The 22,175-nt window shown below is 48.3% G+C and overlaps 1 protein-coding gene across 1 annotated transcript; it reads left to right on the forward strand.

Annotated features, from left to right (window-relative positions):
• The first annotated feature begins 1,801 nt into the window (after positions 1-1,801).
• On the forward strand, positions 1,802-21,736 carry Stom (stomatin). The gene is made up of 7 exons (XM_051166524.1): positions 1,802-1,964; positions 10,684-10,787; positions 11,793-11,865; positions 13,246-13,328; positions 15,237-15,440; positions 16,547-16,681; positions 21,032-21,736. Exons 1-7 carry the CDS (start codon positions 1,874-1,876, stop codon positions 21,224-21,226), a joined length of 885 nt encoding a protein of 294 aa, XP_051022481.1. The 5' UTR covers positions 1,802-1,873; the 3' UTR covers positions 21,227-21,736.
• The last annotated feature ends 439 nt before the right edge of the window (positions 21,737-22,175 follow it).

Here is a 22,175-nt window from a genome sequence, read left to right on the forward strand (position 1 = left end):
GCTTATTTATGGCAGAATGGAAAAAAAAATATGAACTGTGGACTTTGTAAAGGACAATTCCAAGAGAACAGACCATGAGACTACTGCAGTCTCTCCTTCTCCACTAAACAGCTTATCTGTAAAGAATAATAATGTGGTTACATGAGCTGTCGTCTCACTCCCAAGGCTGTAAACAGTTCTTCGAAAATATTTGGCCTAGTCTATAGGAAGTCAATTTGGGAGAGCTGAATTACAAGGTTTTAAACATCTAAAAACCTTCCCTGTCAAGCAAAGGTCGCCTTGATCCCCCTCTACAGTCATGTGCTCCTGTTTTCTTCCGGACAACATCAGTGCTCCAGAGCTATAAAGTCAAGGAACGGTTATCAATCATGACAGGGAACCATCACAAAGCATCTGAAATTACAGTAAAAGACACCACACACACATACACACATACACACAAACACCACATACCACACACACAACCATCACACACACACATACCACACACACAAACATCACACACACACAAACACCACACACACACACCACACACATAAACACCACACACACACACCACACACATAAACACCACACACACACAACACCACACCTCCCCATACTGCCTCCCACCTCCCACACACGGAGCTGGGTGGGGGAGGAAGAGTTTCCAAGAGGAAGTTCCTGACAGTGATGAAATAGCTCTGATAGCTCGGTATCTTTATAACAGTGTTTATAAGAAGCTATGTATATGGTAAAATGGCATATTTATGTACTTAATCTGTCAGAGTTTATTTCCTGTTTTGAGACTACATGTGAAAAAAGGCTTAACTACAGGACTAACTTCGGACCTCTGTAATGTCTTTTTAGCTTTCTGTGACCCAGGGTTTATTCCAAATAAAATGCTTTGAGAACTTACTGTTAACATTTCCCTGAACAGTTTGCATTAGGACCAACTAGGGAGACTAAAACAGCAGTGGTTTTTCAAACATGAGGTTTCAGTCGCAAACTCCAAAGGAGGCAACTTGAGACTGGGAGTGTTCCGGCAAAAGTTGTAAAAATGTAATGTTAGAATCAAGGCCTGACCTTCCCACTCTCATGAACAAGACTGGCCCGTTCTCAATGTTGGCGCCTTGTCATCTTTCCGGGAACACCCAAGGGCCACATCCTTATTTATAGAAGCCTTCCGGGTTCATTTAACCGAAGTGGATTCTTTACGCTGTTGGTCTCACAACACCCTTAACTTGGTATAATATAAACTTTAAGAGGGCTGGCTGGCATTGGGGCCACCCCTGCCCACTGCATCACCAATTGGGAGGGCTTTCCTGTTAGAGATCAGATGCTCCATAACTTAATTTGTTTGTAAAAAGTAAATGCACCTCCCAGGAATCCGTCCTCTTTGAGGCAAGGGCGTTGGCGTGCACGCCTTCCTCTTACACCTCCTACTCTGTGCTCCAAGGCTGTCCTCACGGCCTTCATCGAGCCCCTCAAGAAGCACGAACCCCGCTACAGGAGGACGTTCCTTCCTCCCAGCTAACGCCCCGGGACCTCAGGAAGTGGAGCTCTAGAACCGCTCCTCAGCACCGCCCTCTTCTTGCACCCTCTCCTCGGGTCACCCCGCTCTTCGGAAGCTGGGGCGAGACTTTGGCAGATCCCTAAGCATTCCAGCCTCACCACCACCTTTCTCTCCAAGCCCCCGCCGAGCTTACACCGCCCCTCAAGCCACGCCCCCTCAGGCCACGCCCTACAGGCCAAGCTGTAGAAGGGCGGGGTAAGGGGCGTGTCCTCCCCATTTCCGTGCGACTATTGGCGGTTCGCCGATTGGGGGCGGGACTGCACGCGTAGCTCGTGCCGGGTCGTTGCTAACCGCTTTCTGTGAGGCTCTGCCTTTAACATGGTGAAGAGTGACTCCGACTCCAGCAATATGTCCGAGAAACGACAGGCCGGCCACAGCCAGACTCAGCGGCTCCCCGAATCCTTCAGGGGTGAGTCTCTCGTCCTGGGTACAGACGCCCTGGGTACCGAGTCCCCTGCCTGCAGCGAGAACCCGGCTGACGACCGGGTTCGGAAAGGCGTGTCTCGGCGGCACTGTGTGTAATTCTCAGAGCCGCCGTCTTCTCCTTTACCCCTGGCTCCTCGGGCTGGTAGATGATGATTTCAGGGTGCAGGGGTGCAGCTTGCATGACAGCTAAGAGGGCGCACCCGCGGCAGGGGTGTGCATCCATTGCTCGGTACCCTGGCAGGCTTATCCTTCGGTTCCGAGATGCCAGGTGCAGCGCTTCCTTATCTCCCGCCGTGCACGCGGACCACGGCAGTCCCTGGCAGTCAGGAGTGGTAGAGGCGGCTGTCCTTCGGGTTCAGCCTTGTCCACTCTTCGTTTTCTTTCCTGCCCCGGCGCCCGGGAAGGGAAGCGGTCCCTCCAAGGAGCCTTCATCTACCCCCACGTGATCCCACGCCTCTGAACCACGGAGGAGCTCCCACCGGTTTCCCGCCATCCCCAGCTTTTGGAAACTAATCAGTTTCATAGTAAAGGGCTAGTGGGCTTCCGCTTTTGACACAGTAGGCGGTATATGCAGAAGAAAGGTGGTGTCCCCGGCTTTCCTTCCAGCCCCACCGTCTGCCTCATACTTAGAGATCTTTCCTTCCACGTAAATAGCCCGGTGCTCACCACTCTACTGGGACCTTCCTAGTCTTGAAGGCGAGCACTAACTCTTAAGAGGCCCCACCCCACCCCACCCTATTCTCCGCGAAGAAATTGGAGCCCTACAGCGAACTGTCTCCTTAAGCCGGTAAATTGTGTTAACTCCTTGGGGTCGGGAGGTGCCCAGTAAGAGACAATAAACCTCGCAGGAGTGCTGCTAGCCTCTCGGGAGCTTTACTAATCCGAAGGAATTGTTTCTAAAGATGGATTTTCAGAGAGGATGAGGCAGCGGAAGAGATTAAGGAGGCTGAGTGGGTTTTCCCATCATCCATTCGGATTATTTACAAAGCCAGCCCATCCTCCCAGCGAAGGCCCACTGCCTTGCCCGGGAACATCTACCTTTAATTCTTGGGAATTTCAGCCGGCTCCAGAGCATAGTGGTAAAGAACCTACTAGGTTCCAGCCTCAGTACCATGCATAAAAGCTGTGCGTGTGTGTGTGTGTGTGTGTGTGTGTGTGTGTGTGTGTGTGTGTGTGTGTGTATCTTTGTCTATACTTTATCCTCCCCGTCCAAATTGGAAGTATAAAATTAAAGAGAGTAATAGCAAAACAGACAAAAAAGCCACGCTTAATAGGGTAAGCACTATCTAAGTATTTTACAAATGTTATTTTATTGAATCCTTACAACTGATACTCAAAGAGATCGACTTGGTCACACAGGATTAGTGGAGTCGTATTTTAAATTCATATTTAATTGATTCTAAAACTTGAACAGGAAAGAACTGTCTAGTATTGACTCTTCATAATGGTGTGTGCCTAGATAAAAGTGTGAGTGTGAGCCGGGCGTGGTGGCGCACGCCTGTAATCCCAGCACTCAGGAGACAAAGGCAGCAGATCTCTGTGAGTTCGAGACCAGCCTGGTCTACAAAGTGAGTCCAGGACAGCCAAGGCTACACAGAGAAACCCTGTCTTGAAAAACGAAACAAAATAAGTGTGGGTGTGTTGGTAGTCTGCTTGTGCCCGGACAGCCGCAGTGGGAAGTGGATTTGGCCCAGTGCCCTGGGAATAAACACAGTCTCTGTACCGAAAGATGATTCCGTTGTCTTGGGTACAGAGAAGTTTGCCTTTTAGTTCTAAATCCTTTTTCTAGGTCCTACAATAAGCTGTTTTAGACAGAAATCTTTTAGAACTAGTAAAAATGAATGTGCTTTTTCTCAAGTATATATACGAATGAAGTTTCACTTGGTTGCTTGGCTTTGTCACTTTTTATTTAAAAAGCTTTGCAGTGTGTGTGTGTGTGTGTGTGTGTGTGTGTGTGTGTGTGTGTACATGCACACACATCTGACATGGCTGTCTTGTAGAGATCAGAAAGTAGACCCTTCCTTCCAACATGTGTGATCCAGGGATCAAATTTGATCAGCCTCTCTGACAGCAAGCGCCTTTGTGGGCCGATGCAGCTCACCTGGCCACCTTTTAGGGTTTTTTTTTTGTTTGTTTGTTCGTTTGTTTGTTTTTTATTGGTAAGCCTCAGAGACTTGACAGTAGGAGGAAATCTATCATTATCAAGCATTCTTAAATCTGTGTCATGTGACAAACATGGTTAAAAGCTTCACAAACATCTAGTTGAAATCCTGCCACAAGGAAATCTCTTTACTCCCCATCTTTCAGTAAGAAAACTGAGTCAGAGTGATAAAATAGCGGACAGCCCCCAAAATTCAGAACCAAGTTTTCAGCCCAGGCTCTGACTTTCAGAGCCATTTTCCCCATCCTGCAGCGATCAGTAAAGCAGGTACCAACTTCAGGACTTCACTGAGGTGAAGAGACAATAGTCAAGGATGCCCAGAGGAACCTCTCAGACAAAGCCACTGCAGGGGACTGCCTCTTATGGAAGCAGTGGAATTACAAAGCTCAGCTCTTGGCTCTTTGTGCCTTCCTAGAGAACGAGTTCTCAATAGGTAAATATGACCAAACTAATGGAGGAAGTTAACCTAAAGCCAGAGCATTCCGTCTGTAATGGAACAGTCCAGGTGGATTGCAAAGACATGTGTTGTTGTACAGAGGAGCCATGTCAACAGGATAAATCCCTCTGGGAGGATCTCTTGAAAATAAGCAGAACCATGGGACTGATATGTTTATTTCAGCCGTTAGAGTTGAAAACAGAGGGACGTGAGAGGGTGAGGAAGGAAAAAGTGCGCACGGTCGGTCCTTTGCTGCACTCTTGTTCCTTCTTTTTCAGTCTCTACTTTCTGGGGCCAATAAAGAAACTTGAGCCTCTTGGTTTTGTTTGATATCGTAGTAGATGGAGCCTTGAAGATAGAACCAAGAAAATGCCTTCAAGGACGAGACAACAAAAACGACGCCAAACGTGTTGCCCACTGCAGAGAGCGGTGCAGGGAAGATAGCGCGGCCTCAGAGTGAAGACTGCAGTGTGGTCTCAGGACCATTACCCACCACCTGGGTCACTTAGGCCAGTGCTGTGAGGATAGCGTAGTGTAAGGAAATAGCAGTGGCCTCAGGATGGAAAGACTGCAGTGCGGTCTCCATTACTGACTACCTGGGCCACTTACGCAAGTTCTACCTGGGCCACTTACGCAAGTTCCGCAACTGCAGAGAGTCAGTTCCTCATCTTACAGTTAGTCATGATCTCACTGCCCGACCTCCCAGGAGTTACACTTTGTATTAAGTATCAAATACAAAGATGCATGTAGAAGGCTCCGGGGGCCTTGTACTCACAGATAAGCACTGGGGGACCACGGATCTTAAACACACCAGCTTGTCTCTTCGGAGAGAGGGATGCACAACCTGTTTCCCACCCAGACAGCTGACAGCAGACCCTCTCCCAGACCCTCATCCTCAATGTAGTCATGTTGTAAGCTCTATTGTACACATGGGATTGAGTTAATTATCAGGAATTGTTTTCACCGAATTGTGCCACGGTTGGATGTGCCTGAAATGAGATCCTGAGGCAGCACTGACTGCCGAGTCACGTCAACCAAACTGCCTTCGTGTGTCTTATGGATGAACATCCTGCTGGCCGTGGTGGTCTCAGAGACCCCCACAGTTACAGGTGAATTTTCTTTTGAAACTTTAAAGATTATTATGGTAATACATCATGAAGAAAAGAAAAAAAAATGGTGAAGGCTAGACTTGCAGAACATATAATGATTTCCCACTCGCTCCCCATCTAGGGGAAAGTTGGATAGATGCGCATGACAGATGCCTTATGAAGTTCAGAACTAATTTGCAGTCCCACATGTGACCTGTTCCTCCCCCTGAGACGGAATCCCCAAACAGATTGTTAGTCCTGACACTGTCTCCATGGTACCTAGATCCCAGAAGGCAGTTCAACCAATAAAACACCTATTTCTTCTGTGGTGGTCATGGTGTCTCTTCCCAGCAATAGAACACTAACTAAGACACCTTATAAGCTATTTAATAATAACCTTAAGTTGTCTTGGTAATAATGGCTACTGCTTGAATATTCTTTAAGTGTCAAACATTTTACGTCTTTTCTCAGTTGGTCTTCATGACACCGTGAAATATGGACTCTTCTTTCTTCCAGGGTTGGGATCTGGCACCAAATTGTCAAGCTCTATTTATGTTCTCAGGCCATCTGAGAGAGAATTAGGACTCTAATGATACTGTGTCTTATGCTTTTCGTTTTCATTTTAAATGAACATAATCTTATCCTTCAAAGACATTATCTATTTATTTACTTACGTATGCACTTAATTTTGAGACAAGGTTTCTCTCTGTTGGCCTGGCTGCTCTCTAATTCACTCTTAGACCAGTCAGGCTAGCCCCACTCTCCTAGAGACCAGCCTGCCTCTGCCTCCTGCACTCCATGCCTGGCTAGAGACTTACAAGACTCTCTGAACTATGGATTTTTAAAAAAGTTTTTTCAAACAAGGTTGGCTATTTTTAAGATGTATAAATAAAAGAGTCTTGGGGAGAAAGAAACACTAACACAAGGCATCCCCTGTCCTGTTTATATGTATCTTGGGCCAAGTCTAAATTTAATGATGTCAGTACTCGCTGTTTAATGACGTCAGTACTCATTGGCAGATTGCTTTCTTCTTTTCTGAAGGGTCTTGTGCTTCTCTAACAAGGTCAAGCTTAGCCCTTCCTGGGAAGAGTAGAAAAAGATTGTGGTTTTTATGTTGCTGTTGTTGTTGTTGTTACTGTGTTTTATGAACGGACACTTGAGGAGAGGAGAGCAGCCGAAAGTTCTGTTAGGACACAGAGCGGTTCTGCAGTGTGCTCCAGATCCCTTCAGCTGGCCTGTAGCCTGTAGTTTCAGTCTGTCTCACATAGTAGGTTCCTTTTCTCTTCCGCTCCACTCACTCAGCACTTGGTCGGTGTCACCAGTGTAAGCTACACACTGCTGTCACACTCATTTCCTGAGGAGTCACCGGAGCAGCCCTCTTTTTAGGTGAATAGCCCCCTTTTATATTTTAAATTTTATTTTATGTGTATGAGTGTTTTGTCTATGTGTACATATGTGCACTACATGTGTCCCTAGTGTTTGCTGTAGTTAAAAAAAAAAGGCATCACACCCCCTAGAACTGAGTTTGCATGGTTGTGAGCAGCAATGTGGGTGCTGGGCACCAAACCCAGGTCCTCTGCTCAGCAACAAGTGCTCTTAACTGCTGAGCCATCTCTCCCGCCTCTAAAAATAATTTTTACATAAAAAAATCCCTTTATTCCAGCTTTTTCATTTTTATGTAGTCTTTTTAAAAGGGTTGTTGTTGTTATTGTTGCTTTGCTACATGTGCAAATCAGATTCCACTGTACACAGGTAACTTTTACTGGAACACTGCACGATCCTTGCATCTACTTGTGTGTTGCCCATGACCGGTTTGTACTGCCATGGTAGACTTGAGGATTTGCTCAGACTCTGTGGTCTGCAAAGCCTGCTTTCTCTGCTTTCTCTTTGTCCCTCTCATGAAAAACTTGCTAAATTCTAACAGCCTGGTGTGGAATAATGGCGAAGAAGAAGAGGAAAAGAAGAAAAAGAGGAAGAGGAAGAGGAGAAGGAGAAACACGTATATCTTGAATATAAATGCTTTAAGAAGAAAATTTAAAAATTGCCAAGACTTTCTTTTCACCAACTATTTACTCCTTGGGGGGGGGGGGAAGTGCTGTAGACCTGCATAGCTTGTGTTTTTAAAGATAAAACTCCCAGCCATCCTATCGGTCTCTACCCAGACAATACTGCGCATGGCAGTTTACAACATAAAGTGTTTCACCCACGTTCTGTGTAAGGGAAAGGAAGGGCTTGCCTCCTCACTAGTGCAACTCGGATGGTTTCACCACCTCTTCCGCCAGCCCCTTTCCCCTTGTGCATGGTGCATGTGACTCAGCCTAATTTTAGATGTAAGGCATGTTTCTGGCCTTTCTCAGCAGAGGAAATCCAATACATTTTGAACCTTGGAGTAATTAGATCTCAGTAGCGAGTGGGATTCATCACTCCCCAGGATGTTTCTGTCATGCTAGCTCCAGTCCATCTTAAGCCAGCTGACACTGGATGGACAGCAACACACGCTGCCGTGAACATTGGTCTAGGAGCTTACAAGGAAGGTACTCCTACTTTCCCTGCAGCCAGACAACAAAAGTTACTGCACAACGTGTACTTTTATGTTTTATGATTTGGGTATCTGAGAATTACCTTTTCTTTTTTCTTTCTTTCTTTTTTTATTTTTATTTTTATTTTTATTTTTTATTTTATTTTTTCAAGACAGAGTTTCTCTGTGTAGCCTTGGCTGTCCTGGACTCACTTTTGTAGACCAGGCTGGCCTCAAACTCACGGAGATCCACCTGCCTCTGCCTCCCGAGTGCTGGGATTAAAGGTGTGCGCCTCCACACCCGGCTTGAGTTGCCTTTTCTTATTTGCCCAGCATTAATGGATGGCTGAGATTCCTTTCTGAGCCTGGTGGAACCTCGTCTCCTGAGAAATGTGGTTTCTGTGGTTGCTGAACTGTGACCAGATGGGAGAGAATTTAGATGACTGAGAATAAGATCATTTGCCAGGTGTGGTGGCGCACGCCCATAATGCCCGCACTCAGGGAGGCAGGGGCTGGCGGATTGCTGTGAGTTCGAGGCCAGCCTGGTCTACAAAGCATGACCTGCAGTGATGGCAAAACCCTGGGCTTGATGAGATGCTCAGTGGGCCTCTCTCAGTCCCTATCTGCTCCAAGAAAGGAAAAACAAACTAAAACGAGGAGGACACTGGACACAGGAAATGGAAAACTCAGCCCAGGAGGCCATGGTGGATTCCCAGGCCCTCTCACAATAATAGCTGTGCAAACCAGAGAAGAAATTGATGGGATATCTGGCTGTTGTGAAAGGAGATTTAGACTGTGGATTAAAGCTTACGGTTGGATCAGCCGGAACTAAATCAGACTAAACAAAGTGAAAAAAACAGAAAGAAAAATAGTACTGGGAAGGGGCACCGGCTTAGCTTTGGCTGGCATATTGATGATTATTAATATAACCAAAATTACAGTGCAGTTTTACATTCATGTTGGAGGAAAAGATAAGGAAGAACAAATATGGAAAGTTGTGTGGTACTTCTCAGACCGAAAATGCTAGGGAAGGCCAAGCCAGTGGGTTACTTAGACCCTGCAGGTAGCCGCGAGCCAGCACAGCCAGGAGATGAGCGTGGTTTTGGTTTTGAGGACACAGAAATGGTGAGAAGTGGGCAGAGCAGAAACTGCACCTTTCTGGGTTAGCTTGTAGAACTGTCTGACTTTTTAAAAATGTGTTTCTGTGCATGTGCACGCCACAGTACACGTGTAGGTCAGAGGGCAACCTGCAGGAATCAGTTCTCTTCTGCTACCTTGCTGGTTCCAGGGACCAAACTCAAGATGCTCCATTTTGTCAGCAAGCACTTTTACCTGCTGAGGCGTCTTACTGGCCCCTTGTTTGACCTTTTTTTTTTTTTTTAATTAAAATCAAATACAGGAAAAGCACAAGTTCATGGCTATATAGATGTTAGCTAGAGGGGGGGGGGATATGCTACTAACTTTATTTATGTGAATTTTAAAATATAGTGTGAACCAGGAAAAAGATTGGACAAATGTACCAAAAGGCTTACTGGCTCTGAGTGTAGAGTATCTCCCCCACCTTTTTGTACTTTTGTAGCCTTTTTGCAGCAGGCGTGTATGCATTATATTTGTAATCTGACAAAAGCACTATTTATACACATGAGAGTCATCGCAGCATTGTTTTTAATGGCGAGAAACCAGAAATATCCTGCCACTAATCAGGAAATGGGTGGGGGCCATATGCCCAGGGCAACAGTGTGCAGAAGTAATTTGCAGAAAGACACTGTCATGGGATTATGTGCCTGGGTCATGGTTTTCATCTTGAGTCATGCTGTGCCTGAAACTAGAATCCCCATCCACTTTCGTTCTCTGCCAGTTTGTTCCTTACTGTGAGGATGCTGACGGTGGCTGTGCTCCACATCCCCTCCATCCCCTCCATCCCCTTCGTCCCCTCCATCCCCTCCATCCCTTCTGTCCCCTCCGTCCCCTCTGTCCCCTCCATCCCCTCCGTCCCCTCCTGTTTCTGTGTACCGCCCAGCATTATAACTGTCTTTACTCCTCACGACACTCAGATCTTGTTAGAAGCTGAGTGTTCTTCGTTTTTGTTCTTTCACGTCGTGAAGCAAAATAAACAAGCAGTATCTGATCAGCATTTGCTGAGCAAAACCATAGGTGATGCGAGAAAAGATAGGTATGCAGCTGGCCGTGGTGGCGCACGCCTTTAATCCCAGCACTCCAGCATTCGGGAGGCAGAGGCAGGCAGATCGCTGTGAGTTCGAGGCCAGCCTGGTCTACCAAGCGAGTCCAGGACAGTCAGAGCTACACAGAGAGACCCTGTCTCGAAAAACAACAACAACAAAAAAAGTAGGTACGCATGTTCCAGGGCCTCAGGGCTGTGTGAGATTAGACAAGGGAACTCGGGAAGATCAGCTAGCAAAATGCCAAGCAGAGCTGTTCAGTGAGAAGCGGGGATGAAGTGACTGTGCCTGTAACAGGCCCATGGTTTTGTTTTGACAGATAATCCCAAGGCAGAACTGGGACCTTGTGGCTGGTTTTTGGTGGCTGCCTCCATCCTGTTTGTAGTTATAACCTTCCCGATCTCAATATGGATTTGCATAAAGGTAAAGAACATTTCTTTCACTTGTGAAACAGCATTGGGGATGCCATGTTGGCCTATGGTTCTTTTCTTTCATCTCTCTTTCGAGTAGATTCTGCAGGTGAGTTATAGCACAATCCTAACCTCCTTGCAGCTGCTGTCCACTCCGTCCTTCCCCACAGGCCAAGTGTGGGTCACCATGCCACAGTTTTCTGTGTTGGCATGTGAGAAGAGGTCCTACAGCTAGGGTGGCAGGGCTGGGTGGCAGGCTCCCTGACAGCACCTCCTTTCCTGTGTCTCCTCCCTTGTAAAAGCAGACAAAATGGCAGTCCTTCCTTAGGACGGACAGTGGGGAGGACGCAAACAGCCTGCTTTGACAGACTTCCTGCGGAGCCTGGCATGGAGCCAACGCTCCCCGGCCCAGTTGTCTTTCCTTCAAAGTTACTAATATTTAGGCAAGTAACTGTCATTTGCATGTTCCTAACATAACGAATATGTGGCTGCATTTTCTGATAAATTGTATCGTAATTAATGGAATCAGAAGAAGACCTATAAGCTTTTCTGGGCAAACAAACTGTGAGTAAGCAGCAGGGATGCTAGCAGGCAAGGGATGGGCCTGGAGACGGATGTCTCTGCGCTGTGATCTCCAGGGCTGCATGACCAGTCTAGTTCCGTGTTTTGAGGCAGGGGCTCCTGGACCGTGCAGGCTGGCCTTGTAGTTGAGGTTGGCTTAGACTCACCATCCTCCCGCTTCTACCTGGAGAGTCCTGGGATTAGAGGCATGTGTTAGCACTCCCCGGATGGTCTGTTGCTTTTCTAAGAAGTAAAAGAAAAAACAGTGGGTACATAATAAATAAGCACTGTGCTTGGAAAGAGTAAACACCAGATACGCTGTTTATAGAAACTGTCAGGCAATGGAGAAAACAGCAGGAGGCATTGAGCCTGGCCAGAGCAGAAACATGATTTGGAAGCTATGCACGTCAATGTCAGTGTTCGTCCTGATGGGTTTCCATCCGTGTTTTTATTCCAGATTGTAAAAGAATATGAAAGAGTCATCATCTTTAGACTGGGTCGCATTTTGCAAGGAGGCGCCAGAGGACCTGGTCAGTACTGGGTTTCAGTCTGGAAACCGAAGTGTTGTGTTTTGTATTTTTAAACCTATTTGTGTATGTGTGTGCCTATGTGTGGGTGTGTGCACATGAGTACTGGTGCCCACAGAGGCCAGAGATGTGGAATCCCCCTGTAGTTGGAGTTACAGAATCTGGGAAACCACCTAATGTAAGCGCTGGGACTTGAACTCGGGTCCTCTGAAGACCATCAAGTACTCTTACTGCTGAGCCTTTCCTCCGGTCTTACTGACGTGAGTTCCCCAGTGAGGCCTCTGCTTGGAGCAGAAGCTGCGTAACAGTAGCAGAGGCTCTGGCCAGTCTGGGTGCTGTCCAGCCTTCCCGTTGCTATCTGTGTAGAGTGATTAGGTTATCACTGGCCTTGGCCAACAACGGCCTTGGCTGTGGGAGGCTGAGCAGGAGCGCCCTCTCCAAGGAAAGGACTACAGTCCCTCCAACGCTGGCCTTACAGGAACATGCCTTACATCCAGCAAGGCTCTGGGGATTCCAGGGAGAGCGGAACACAGGCCCTTTACCAAAGGGCTTGCTATCCAACAGCCCGACACCAATAAAGAAATAGATACCAAGGCCTGCCTTTAGTGTTAGGAGCCAGTGGCCACAGACCAAAGCTCTCTCGTTGTTTTGTTTTGTTAAGTACTTATTTTTATTGTTTTACATTTTTATGTCTGTGTATGTGTGTGTGTGTGCGCGCGCGCGCGCGCACATGAGTTGCAGGTGCCTTTAAAATCCAGAAGGGAGTCGGAGTCCTTGGAGCTGGAGTTAGAGGCAGTTAGTTGTGAGCTGTCAGTCTGGCACTGGGAGCGGAGCATGGGTCATTGAGAAGAGCAGTAAGTGCTCTTCACCACAGAGCCGTCTCAGCCCCTCTACTTTGCTCGTTTTTTGGTTTTTGTTGCTGTTGTTTCTTTTTGAGACAGTATTTCACAGGCTGACTTGAAACTCGCCATGTACCCTAAGCTGCCCTCAAACTCTCAGCAATCCCCCTGCCTTAGTCTTCCAAGTACTGTAAACACCTGTCTGCACCACTGTGGCTGTCCTGAGTCCTGAGGCACAGAGAAGGCTTAGCCACTGAGGTGGCCCTGCCAGAAACCACAGCATACGCAGAGCAGGAGAGAAAGAGAGAGAGAGAGACAGAAACAGAGATAGAGAGACGGGAGGGAGGGAGGGAGGGGGGGGGGTGGAGAGACCATGTGTGTCTCTGGCTTTGTCGTTCAGGAAAATGGGTCAGAGAGAGAAACTTTAAGTTCTTAGAGGTGAGAAGTGAGCAAGCCCTGTTAGGAAGAGCAGTCTGAGCTGATGCCATAGACCTGATGAGGGTCAGCCGAGCCTAATCGCTGTCTCTGACCCCGTGTGCTCCAGGTTTGTTTTTCATCCTGCCGTGCACTGACAGCTTCATCAAGGTGGACATGAGGACCATCTCCTTCGACATTCCTCCCCAGGAGGTAAGCAGTTCTCACTAGGGCTGCCTGAGCTTGCAGGCCTGCCTGCCATCTCTTTTCCCAGCTCTGTGACCTGGTGTCCTCAACTGTAAAATGGAGGTTGTGATGGTAAGGTCTACTTGGCGGGGGGGTGGGGGGGGTGGGCTGTACGGAGGGAGAGGTACCTGGAGCTGAAGTGCTGTGTGGGCGCTTGTCACTGTTGTTGGAAGCACGCAGTGACGCCAAGGACGTTGGGCTGCCATCATTGTTGTAATGGGCATGCTGGCCACAACTCTCTTCCATGGTTCCTGGCAGGAAACAAACAATCTAGCTCACCATTCTTTCTAAGGTCTTCATTTTTATTCGAGATAAATTGATTGGAAGCAAAAGAATTAGAAACTGCTCATCTGGCACTTTAGGAATCTCTGTGATCATTTCAAGCCCTTTGAGATCCCTTCACAAACAGCTCATAGTCGGCGTTACAGCCTGTTCCTAGATGGACACGGCCGCACTGAGAAAGACCCTCAGCTCCCAGCACTGGACCCCAGCTCTGCCATGGCCATTTGGTACCCGTATGTGAGGAGACATAATAGCCATCGCAGACAGGAAACCCATAGGCGGCTGAGGGGCTAGCTGGGGAGCGCAGCTTTCTCTTACCGTAAATCACAAAACCCAGGAGCCAGCTTGAGCACTCCCTTACCAAACACTTGGTAGGGACAGACTTCAGTCCATACAGACTCAGTGAGCCAGAGAGAACCCCACCCACGCCTGACATGAAGACGCCCGAGAGCATCTTGGGTTCTCCACATTTCCCTGTCACTCAGGAAGACCGGCTCTCCAGAGCCCCTTCGAGGTGTTTCCTTGTGTAAACACCGCGGGCATCTGGCATGTGACTGTGAGCTTCTGCCTTTCTCTGCTCCCTTTCCCGGCAAGCTGCCAACCCCAAGTGATTGGAACCTGACAAGTGACTCTTTCCCAGCCCCTGTGAACCTACAGCAGGGGGAAGGTGAACAGTCTGCCCACAGTAGCCAGGGCTCTGAGAAGCCACAGAGTTCGACTTGGCAGCTGTGGCAGGAATCTGTGAGTAGCATTCATTTTCCTACCACCTTATGAGAGGCTGCCTCGCTAGATGGTAATATTAGACCTCTGCGTCTGTTAACAAATCTGCTGTTCTCTTCCAAGTCAGAGGTGTTTCAGATTACAAAACAAGAGAGTTACTGCTGCTGTGGTGCTTGCAGAGCTAAGGGCTCCGTAGCTGCTTAGCCGTTACTATTACCTCTCACTGGCACAGCTGGGGAGGCCTACGGAAGACTTCCTGCATGACACCTCCTCCCTCGATCGATTATCAGAATCCCAGACAGGAGGCAATGCTGCCAGCCTCAGCTGACAGACCAGGGCTTGGCCGGTCACATGGCGCACAGCCCCGAGGCAGCCCACCCAGCTCAGGCTCTGGTCTCCACTCCTGCGTGGTTCATCACTCATTTCCTAGGCTCCTGTTTGAGTTCCCCTGTCACTTAGTGACCCTCTGCCATGTGTCAGTCACACTGCCAGTGCTAGGGAAACAGATGTGCCCCTCAGAAACTCACAGTCTAAGGGAGAGGCAGAGGCACCCATCCATTCCGCTCAGTGCATCACTCCACAGATGGGCAATGGCTGCGCACAGAATGGCGCTCCGGGTGGAGAGTCAGGAAGTCCACTGAGAAGGCATTGGAATGGCGGGAAGAAACGAGCCAGAGTGTTGAATGTTTGAGTGTTTGAATGAATCTATGGACTTGGATAAATAGGACTGCTTTATTAAATCTCTAAAGGTATAAATAACTTGATGACTTCCTAAAGAAAATCACCCATTGCTTAAGAGGGTCCATAGGATGGTGTTTGTAGTGACAGTGAGGAAGCTACAGCGAGTGTATGATTGCCTTCCTCCTCCTGTAGGTCCTCACGAAGGATTCCGTGACCATCAGCGTGGATGGCGTGGTCTATTACCGTGTTCAGAACGCAACCCTGGCTGTGGCAAACATCACCAATGCTGATTCGGCAACTCGTCTCTTAGCTCAAACTACACTCAGGAATGCGCTGGGCACCAAGAACCTGTCTCAGATCCTGTCTGACAGAGAAGAGATCGCGCACCACATGCAGGTGAGGATGAGATCGTACACATGGGAGTGAGGATGGGATCACACACATGCAGGTGATTATGAGATCGTACACGTGGGAATGAGGATGGGATCGCATACGTGCAGGTGAGGATGGGATCACACTCACATGCAGGCGAGGGATGCCCCACTGCTGCTTAGCTAACCAGAGGCAGAGAAGTGAAGCTGAGTTCATGACCAGACAGGTAAAGGGCTGCCCTTTTTTCTTTTTCAGGTTTTCCAGACTTTATAGACATGTTTTCAGACCAGCACCCATGGGTTCATGGAACTCAAGTGTATGCTATTTTTGAATTCCTGTGGGTGTTTTATTTTCCTTGGAATCCATATTATCGTCCTTGTAGATCATAATGGGTTGAGGGCTGTTCTGCAAGACAGTATAAGCACTGCTAAAACTCTGGCCTAAGGACAAGTCCCATGCAGCCCCACGTAAATGCCAGGCTTCTCAGTCTTGCCTGTGATGTAGATGCTAATATCTTGTTCAAAAAAGTTAGAGTACTGTAAAATACAAATCCTACTCTTCACAGAGGCTTCATTGTGGTTAAAACCTGTGATTTGTTTGTTTGAAATAAGCAGTCACTCTACAGTTCTGAGTGTCCAGTAATGCGCTGTGCTGCCCAGGTGGGCCTTGTGTTTCTGCCCCAGTGTTAAGCCACCTCCCTGCTAACAGTGTCTGACCTGTATGACGCCAGCACGGCCTCGAGAGATAGAGAGTGTCAATCTACCAATGTAAACGAGGAAAAAGAAACAGGCTCACGTGCATCACATTAACACGGAGGTGGCTGCCCCCTGTTTTTGTAATAATGGTTCTCTGGAATACAGCCTTGGCTGTTCACTTGTGTATTACCTATGCTGCTCTTGACCTATGGTAGCAGGACAGACTATTTGGAATAAACAGTTTCTTTATGGCCCCTTAGAAATTTGCCAACCTACATTAGCTCATTATTTCCTCACGCTCTGGCCCCCATCTCAGCGTTTTTATGACGCTGTTTCTCTTACCAAACCTTATCTACAACACATCCGGTGAATGCTGCCACTCCCGGCATCTGGACAGGAGCAAAGGTGCCTCACTGCCTTCTCTTCTCTTCCCAGAGTACGCTGGATGACGCCACTGATGACTGGGGAATAAAGGTCGAGCGTGTGGAGATTAAGGACGTGAAGCTGCCTGTGCAGCTCCAGAGAGCCATGGCTGCGGAGGCGGAAGCGTCCCGCGAGGCCAGAGCCAAGGTAACGCTCCCTGTCTGTTTAGCGTCTGCTGTTTTTGTTTTTGTTTGATTTTCTTTTTCAATACCACAGTAATAAGACTCTGTCACCGAAAAAGAGCAAAATAGCCAGGGACGCTTAAAGATGAAACCATGCCCGTCACCTCAAGCCCTGTTTCCTTAGAGGTCACCACTCTAAACAGATGTGTGTATGTGTGCATGTACATGTGTGTGTGTGTGTGCATGCACATGTGTGTGTGTGCGTGCATGCACATGTGTGTGCTGTGGGGGGTGGGTGTTGCAAGAACGCGTGTGCATTTTTGAGACAAGGCCTTTCTGAACCTGGGCCTCACCATCTGGTGAGACTGGCCAGCAAGGCCCCAGGCCCCACCTGCGTTCCTCCTCCATACTGAGGCTGCAGATGCGTGCTGCCACGCCTTGCTTCTGCATGAGTGCTGGGAATCCAAAGGCTGGTCCTCGTGACTGTACAGAAAGCACTTTTATCGGTGAGCCCCTCCCTAGTCCTTTACTTGCATTTACTTGACTAGGTCATCGGATTAGTGGCCCCGGTGGAGCCACGCCGCCCGCTACCACACTGTCCTGTACCTTGGCCTTTTCGTGTAGGTCTGTTAGAGTTGTGTCGCTCTCTCACGGTGGTGAGCTGCGTCCTTTATTTCCTTGATTTGTTATTAAAGGCAGGTTGACTTTGAGAGCACAAGACAGTTGGGTCAGCTTGCTGTCATCCATCCCTCACTCACTCATTATTGTCTTTTTCATCCCCTCCTTCCTCCCCAGGAACTTTTTCCTTCAGACTGCCTCCTCTTTCTTCTGTTCCCACATTTTCCTTCTCTTTCTACATTTTCTACATTTTTTTTTTCTTTTCATCTTCACCTTGCCTTTATCTTTAGCCTGCATGAATGGCCCTTCTGGTAGTGCTGAGTAAATACTTGTTAAGCTAACTTAAAAAAAAAATATGTATCTTTCAAAATGACAATGTGTCAAAATACAAAGGTATCTCATCAAACCCAGGGACTGGAAATTCAGGCAGGCCTCACTGGAACTGGACAAAGCATTGTCTCACTGTGCGTGGCCGTGGTGGAGGGCTTCCCAAGGGAGCAGTAAAGGACAGAGCTGCATGTATAGAAGAGAGATTCTGTCTGCTGCAAGGCCGAGGCTCCATCCAAGCCTGGCCACACAGCCTCTGAGCAGCTAGAGCAGTTTTCACAGGAGGGCTTGCTGTGCCTTTGACAAATCTCTTGAACACAGGAGTCGTAGATGGTGATTGGCTGACCCCAGAAACCTGTCCATCTCAAGAGGCCCGCCCACTTAAGGCACACACTGCCGTTGCAATGTCTTAGCCAGCAGGTACTGCCTCCAGAATGTTGTATCAGCCAGAGTGTCCACGTAGTCTGCGTGTGCTTGTGGCTGCCCATGATAACATTGCATAGCTCTCAAGTGCTTGCTTACAAAGCCATCACTTTCAGGAACTAAAACCTATGTATAGCATTATTAAATGTTATTACCATCCAATTATTTGAAAACTAGGAATTGCTTTTACCTTATTATCTGTCATTAGCTAAAAGCCCATTTTTAGACCATATAGAATAATAGTTTCTCCTACACAGAATATCAGAATTAGAGCATCCAAGAGCCCGCCCTTCTATTCCCATGTCAGTGATTAACTACAGAGCTGTTTTCCGCTGAGCTTAGACTTGGCATCAGGATCCTTTTACAGTGCTCCAGATAACAACCCTTAACTGCTTGGCATCAGCCCTGAAAATAAAACTTGTTGCCATCCTCCTCAGTGAAAACTGAAGCCCAACAGCTGAGTGGTTGCCTCAAGGTCCCACAGCTGAGAGGCGGTGAGAACTCTCTACTCCCCTCGCTCCCTTCCTGATTCTCGGGAACCTCCCACCAGTCTCAAAAGTCCCTGTCTTCACTGTCTAACAAGGAGCAAAGGTAAAGGGAGGGCCAGATAGAATGCGGTCCCTTGGACGAGGCTGTCGGGTTAGCCTGCCAGCTGTGACATGATCCTGGGCAAGGGCTGATGGTCCTCAGGGTTTAAGGGTCACACAATGGACCTGCTTCTGAAAAACCTCACTAGTAAAATGAGTAACTCTGAAACAGCTGTGAGCTCACGTGCAAGCTCTCATGGGAAACAGAAGGTGGCCACTTCTTCAGTAAGCAGATTACAGAGAGAGAGAGAAAGAGAGACAGAGACAGAGAGTGATGAGAGGACCCATAGACACAGACTTCAGAATAACAGCCCTCAAGTTAGTTAGCCACAGGGAAACTCAACTTCAAGTCCCAGGCCGATGTCACCCTAGATACTGATCAGGATGGCTGGAAAACACAAGGTGAGAGGACTCGGGAGTGTGGAGGCAGCACTGGAGTTCTTCTGTGGGAGTGTCCATTGGTGCCACCTGTGGAAGACAGTGGAGCAAGCTCTACCAAAACTACATGTTTGCAGAGCCTGTGGCCAGTGGCTCTACCCCTCAACACATTTCTCACAGTATACACTCATGTTCACCAGCAGTGTGCCAACGCAGCCCTTCACTGGAACCTGGACACTTCCTAAGTCCCCGTCCCGAGTCGCGTGCATAAGGGCATAATGATTCACAGGAATTAGTAGTATGCAGAAAAGGGCAGGAGAGATGGCCAGCCCTTAAAGGCTAGGCTCACACCCCAAAATATAATAGTACACAGGACAAATGAACATAGAACTGCTCCCAAACATCCTCTGAGGAGAGGAAGCCATGCCAGCGTGTCTGCGCAGGAAGACACAGCTGAGGGAAGAGTCTCCCCCACAGAACTGAACTCTGACCAAATCCCATCAAGTGTGTAGACCAACTCGTGGGTTGAGTCTCCATCATAGTAAGACATGTGATAACCTTAGTGGTGGTCTGTGAAAATGAAGTGTTGATTTCTATTGAATTGATGCCCATTTGGCCAGACACCCACCTGGCTATCCACAGGAGCGCACTTGGGCTACATCCCGAGAAAGCCGGTGGCACTGTGTTCACATCTTCGGTAGTTTACACAGAGTAGCGTTTTGATGAACTATATGTGTGCCCAACACAGTGGGTCTCGCTTCCTGGCCAATAAATGGCTTATTGATTGGAGGTGGGAAATGAAATATCTGTGGTCCGTGCCCAGACAAAAAAAATGTACCTACTTGGATGTATGCGATGACATGGAAGAAAGTCTGAGCCTGCCACACGTAGTGGAATGTGTTCATGTACTCCCCAGTGTTTGCCTCAGAACACTGTTACGTTTGCCCTATCTCATAGACCAAGGTGGGACATGACAGTTTGTCCCACCTTAAACTGAAGGATTAACCCTATAAACTGGATCATTTCTCTCAGCATAACATCTGGGTCCCTCTATCCTATTTAATGATACTGCACTTGCAGCCAGGATTTGGAAACTCTGGACTCACATCCTGTCTCCACCCCTTCCATGCCGTAGAGGAAGGTGGAGTGCTGTGAGGCTGAAGCCAGGTTGGTCTACACAGTGAGTACTGGGCAGCCAGAGCTGCAGAGAGACCCTGTCCTACTGTTGCGCGGTAGCAGGCTCCACGTGCTCCTTCAGAACCCGGCTCCCTGCTCTGTCTGCTGGCCGCCCCATTTCACGTGTATCGGCCGCTTTTCTGTTGCTGTGCAGAAAACACCACGACCACGGCACCTTACTGGGGATTCTTTTTTTATTGTACGGTGGTGTATTTAGGGTGGGCTGGAACGAAAGCTTTCTGTAGGTATGAAAGGGAGTCTGTAAGTGTTTCAGAATTTCTCCTAAGTAAGTCATCGTTACTAGATACGCTCCTCGGAGTGCAGAACACAGAGGAGTCATTCACACGTCTGTGCAGTTAGCACGGGTGACTAGAAAGAGACAGCATGAAGCACCAACTTTATTAGCTTTTGTGCTGATAGAACTAGGAAACTGTATTTAAATAAGTAGATGGAGGCGGGGCTTTTGGTTTCTGTCATGCACTTCCTAGCGTGCACACATGTTAGCTGAAACTCACACTGCCATCTTTTTAGCAAACAAGATCTGCCAGTTTTCGCTTCAGTAAAGTCTTTCCTTCCTTTGATTTCAAATACCTGGCAATCCACTTGACTTGCAAAGTATGCACACTTGAGGTCAGCCGCTCACCCCTTTGCAGTGCTGCCGGCTGTTCCGTGGAAGACTAGGCGGCCCTGAGAGAGAATGTCTTGAGCCTGACATGTCCTTAAGTAACTCAGCATCAGGAGAAAGACTGACTGGAAACTGAGTACTTGGGGACTGATGGCTCCTGGGAGTCCCACATGCTGTCGAAGGCATAGGAACCCTCACTTGAAGACTCCATGCCTGTCTGACCTCCTCTTCCCCTCTGTAGGTGATTGCCGCTGAGGGGGAAATGAATGCGTCCCGAGCCCTGAAGGAAGCTTCCATAGTGATCACCGAGTCTCCTGCTGCCCTTCAGCTCCGGTACCTGCAGACGCTGACCACGATCGCTGCAGAGAAGAACTCCACCATCGTCTTCCCCCTGCCCATAGACATGCTGCAGGGCCTCCTGAGTCCTAAAAAATGAGCAGCAGGGCAGGGCCGAGGGCCAAACCCTCCCCGGGGAAGTGGGGACCAAATTAGCCTGAGATTAGCAGAAAGCCTGACTGTCCCCTCCCCTCCTTCTCTGTAGTAGAGTGTGGGGCTCTTAGAGTGGATAGCAGTCCTAAAGCCAGTGGGGGACTCCCTTTGGGGCTAGGAGCGTAGCTCAGGGGTAGAGCACATGCTCGGGGCTCCGAGTTTAATCCTCTGCACCAAAACAAAAAACAGAGACAGATGAGTTACCTGCGACATCTGACTGTTTAGGTTTCTGTCTTTACTCTGGAGTAAGTTGCAACCCTCTTCTGACTTCCTGTTAGTCGTTCTGAGCCATGTGTGAGCAGTCAAGTCAGGGCAAGGGACCAGCCTAGACATGCCACCCGACCCCACTGGCAAACGCTCTGCGACAGTGAAGACTTGTGCCACCCGCTTCTCTTGGCCACCTGTGCCTTCTCTTCAGGGAATTTTGTTTTTTTAATGTTTCGTTCAAGTCAGGGTTTCTCTGTGTAGCCCTGGTTGTCCTGGACTCACTTTGTAGACCAGGCTGGCCTCGAACTCACAGAGATCCACCTGCCTCTGCCTCCTGAGTGCTGGGATTAAAGGTGTGCACCACCACAGCCTGGCCCTTTGGGGAACCTTAAGGAAGGGCATGTCTTTTGTCCATCCATCCACTCTAAGCCCAGCCTGTGCTTTGGACTAATCCACTCTTCCTGCTTGATCCTGTCAGAACCCAACAAGAGGCTCCTGTTTTTAAAGGCCTCTGTGAGCCTCACCTTCAGACTTGCCGATCCCTGCGTGTCACCTTTAAAAGGAGCTAAATTCTGATCGCAGAAGTGCTTTTTTTTCTCACTTTTGCCTATTTTCATGTATCAGGTCTTTAAAATCATTTTGATTTTTAGAAATTACTTCTTCAGTTTCGTAGATAATTGTTATATGCC

The sequence above is a fragment of the Acomys russatus genome, chromosome 24, assembly GCF_903995435.1.
Source record: "Acomys russatus chromosome 24, mAcoRus1.1, whole genome shotgun sequence".
In the NCBI taxonomy this organism is placed as follows: domain Eukaryota; kingdom Metazoa; phylum Chordata; class Mammalia; order Rodentia; family Muridae; genus Acomys; species Acomys russatus.

Excerpts from the sequence above, each read along its gene's own strand:
- Stom (XM_051166524.1), top strand. The coding sequence starts at position 1,874 with ATGGTGAAGAGTGACTCCGACTCCAGCAATATGTCCGAGAAACGACAG. Across the intron at positions 1,965-10,683 it reads GCTCCCCGAATCCTTCAGGG|ATAATCCCAAGGCAGAACTG; the intron begins GTGAGTCTCTCG and ends TTGTTTTGACAG. Across the intron at positions 13,329-15,236 it reads TCGACATTCCTCCCCAGGAG|GTCCTCACGAAGGATTCCGT; the intron begins GTAAGCAGTTCT and ends CTCCTCCTGTAG.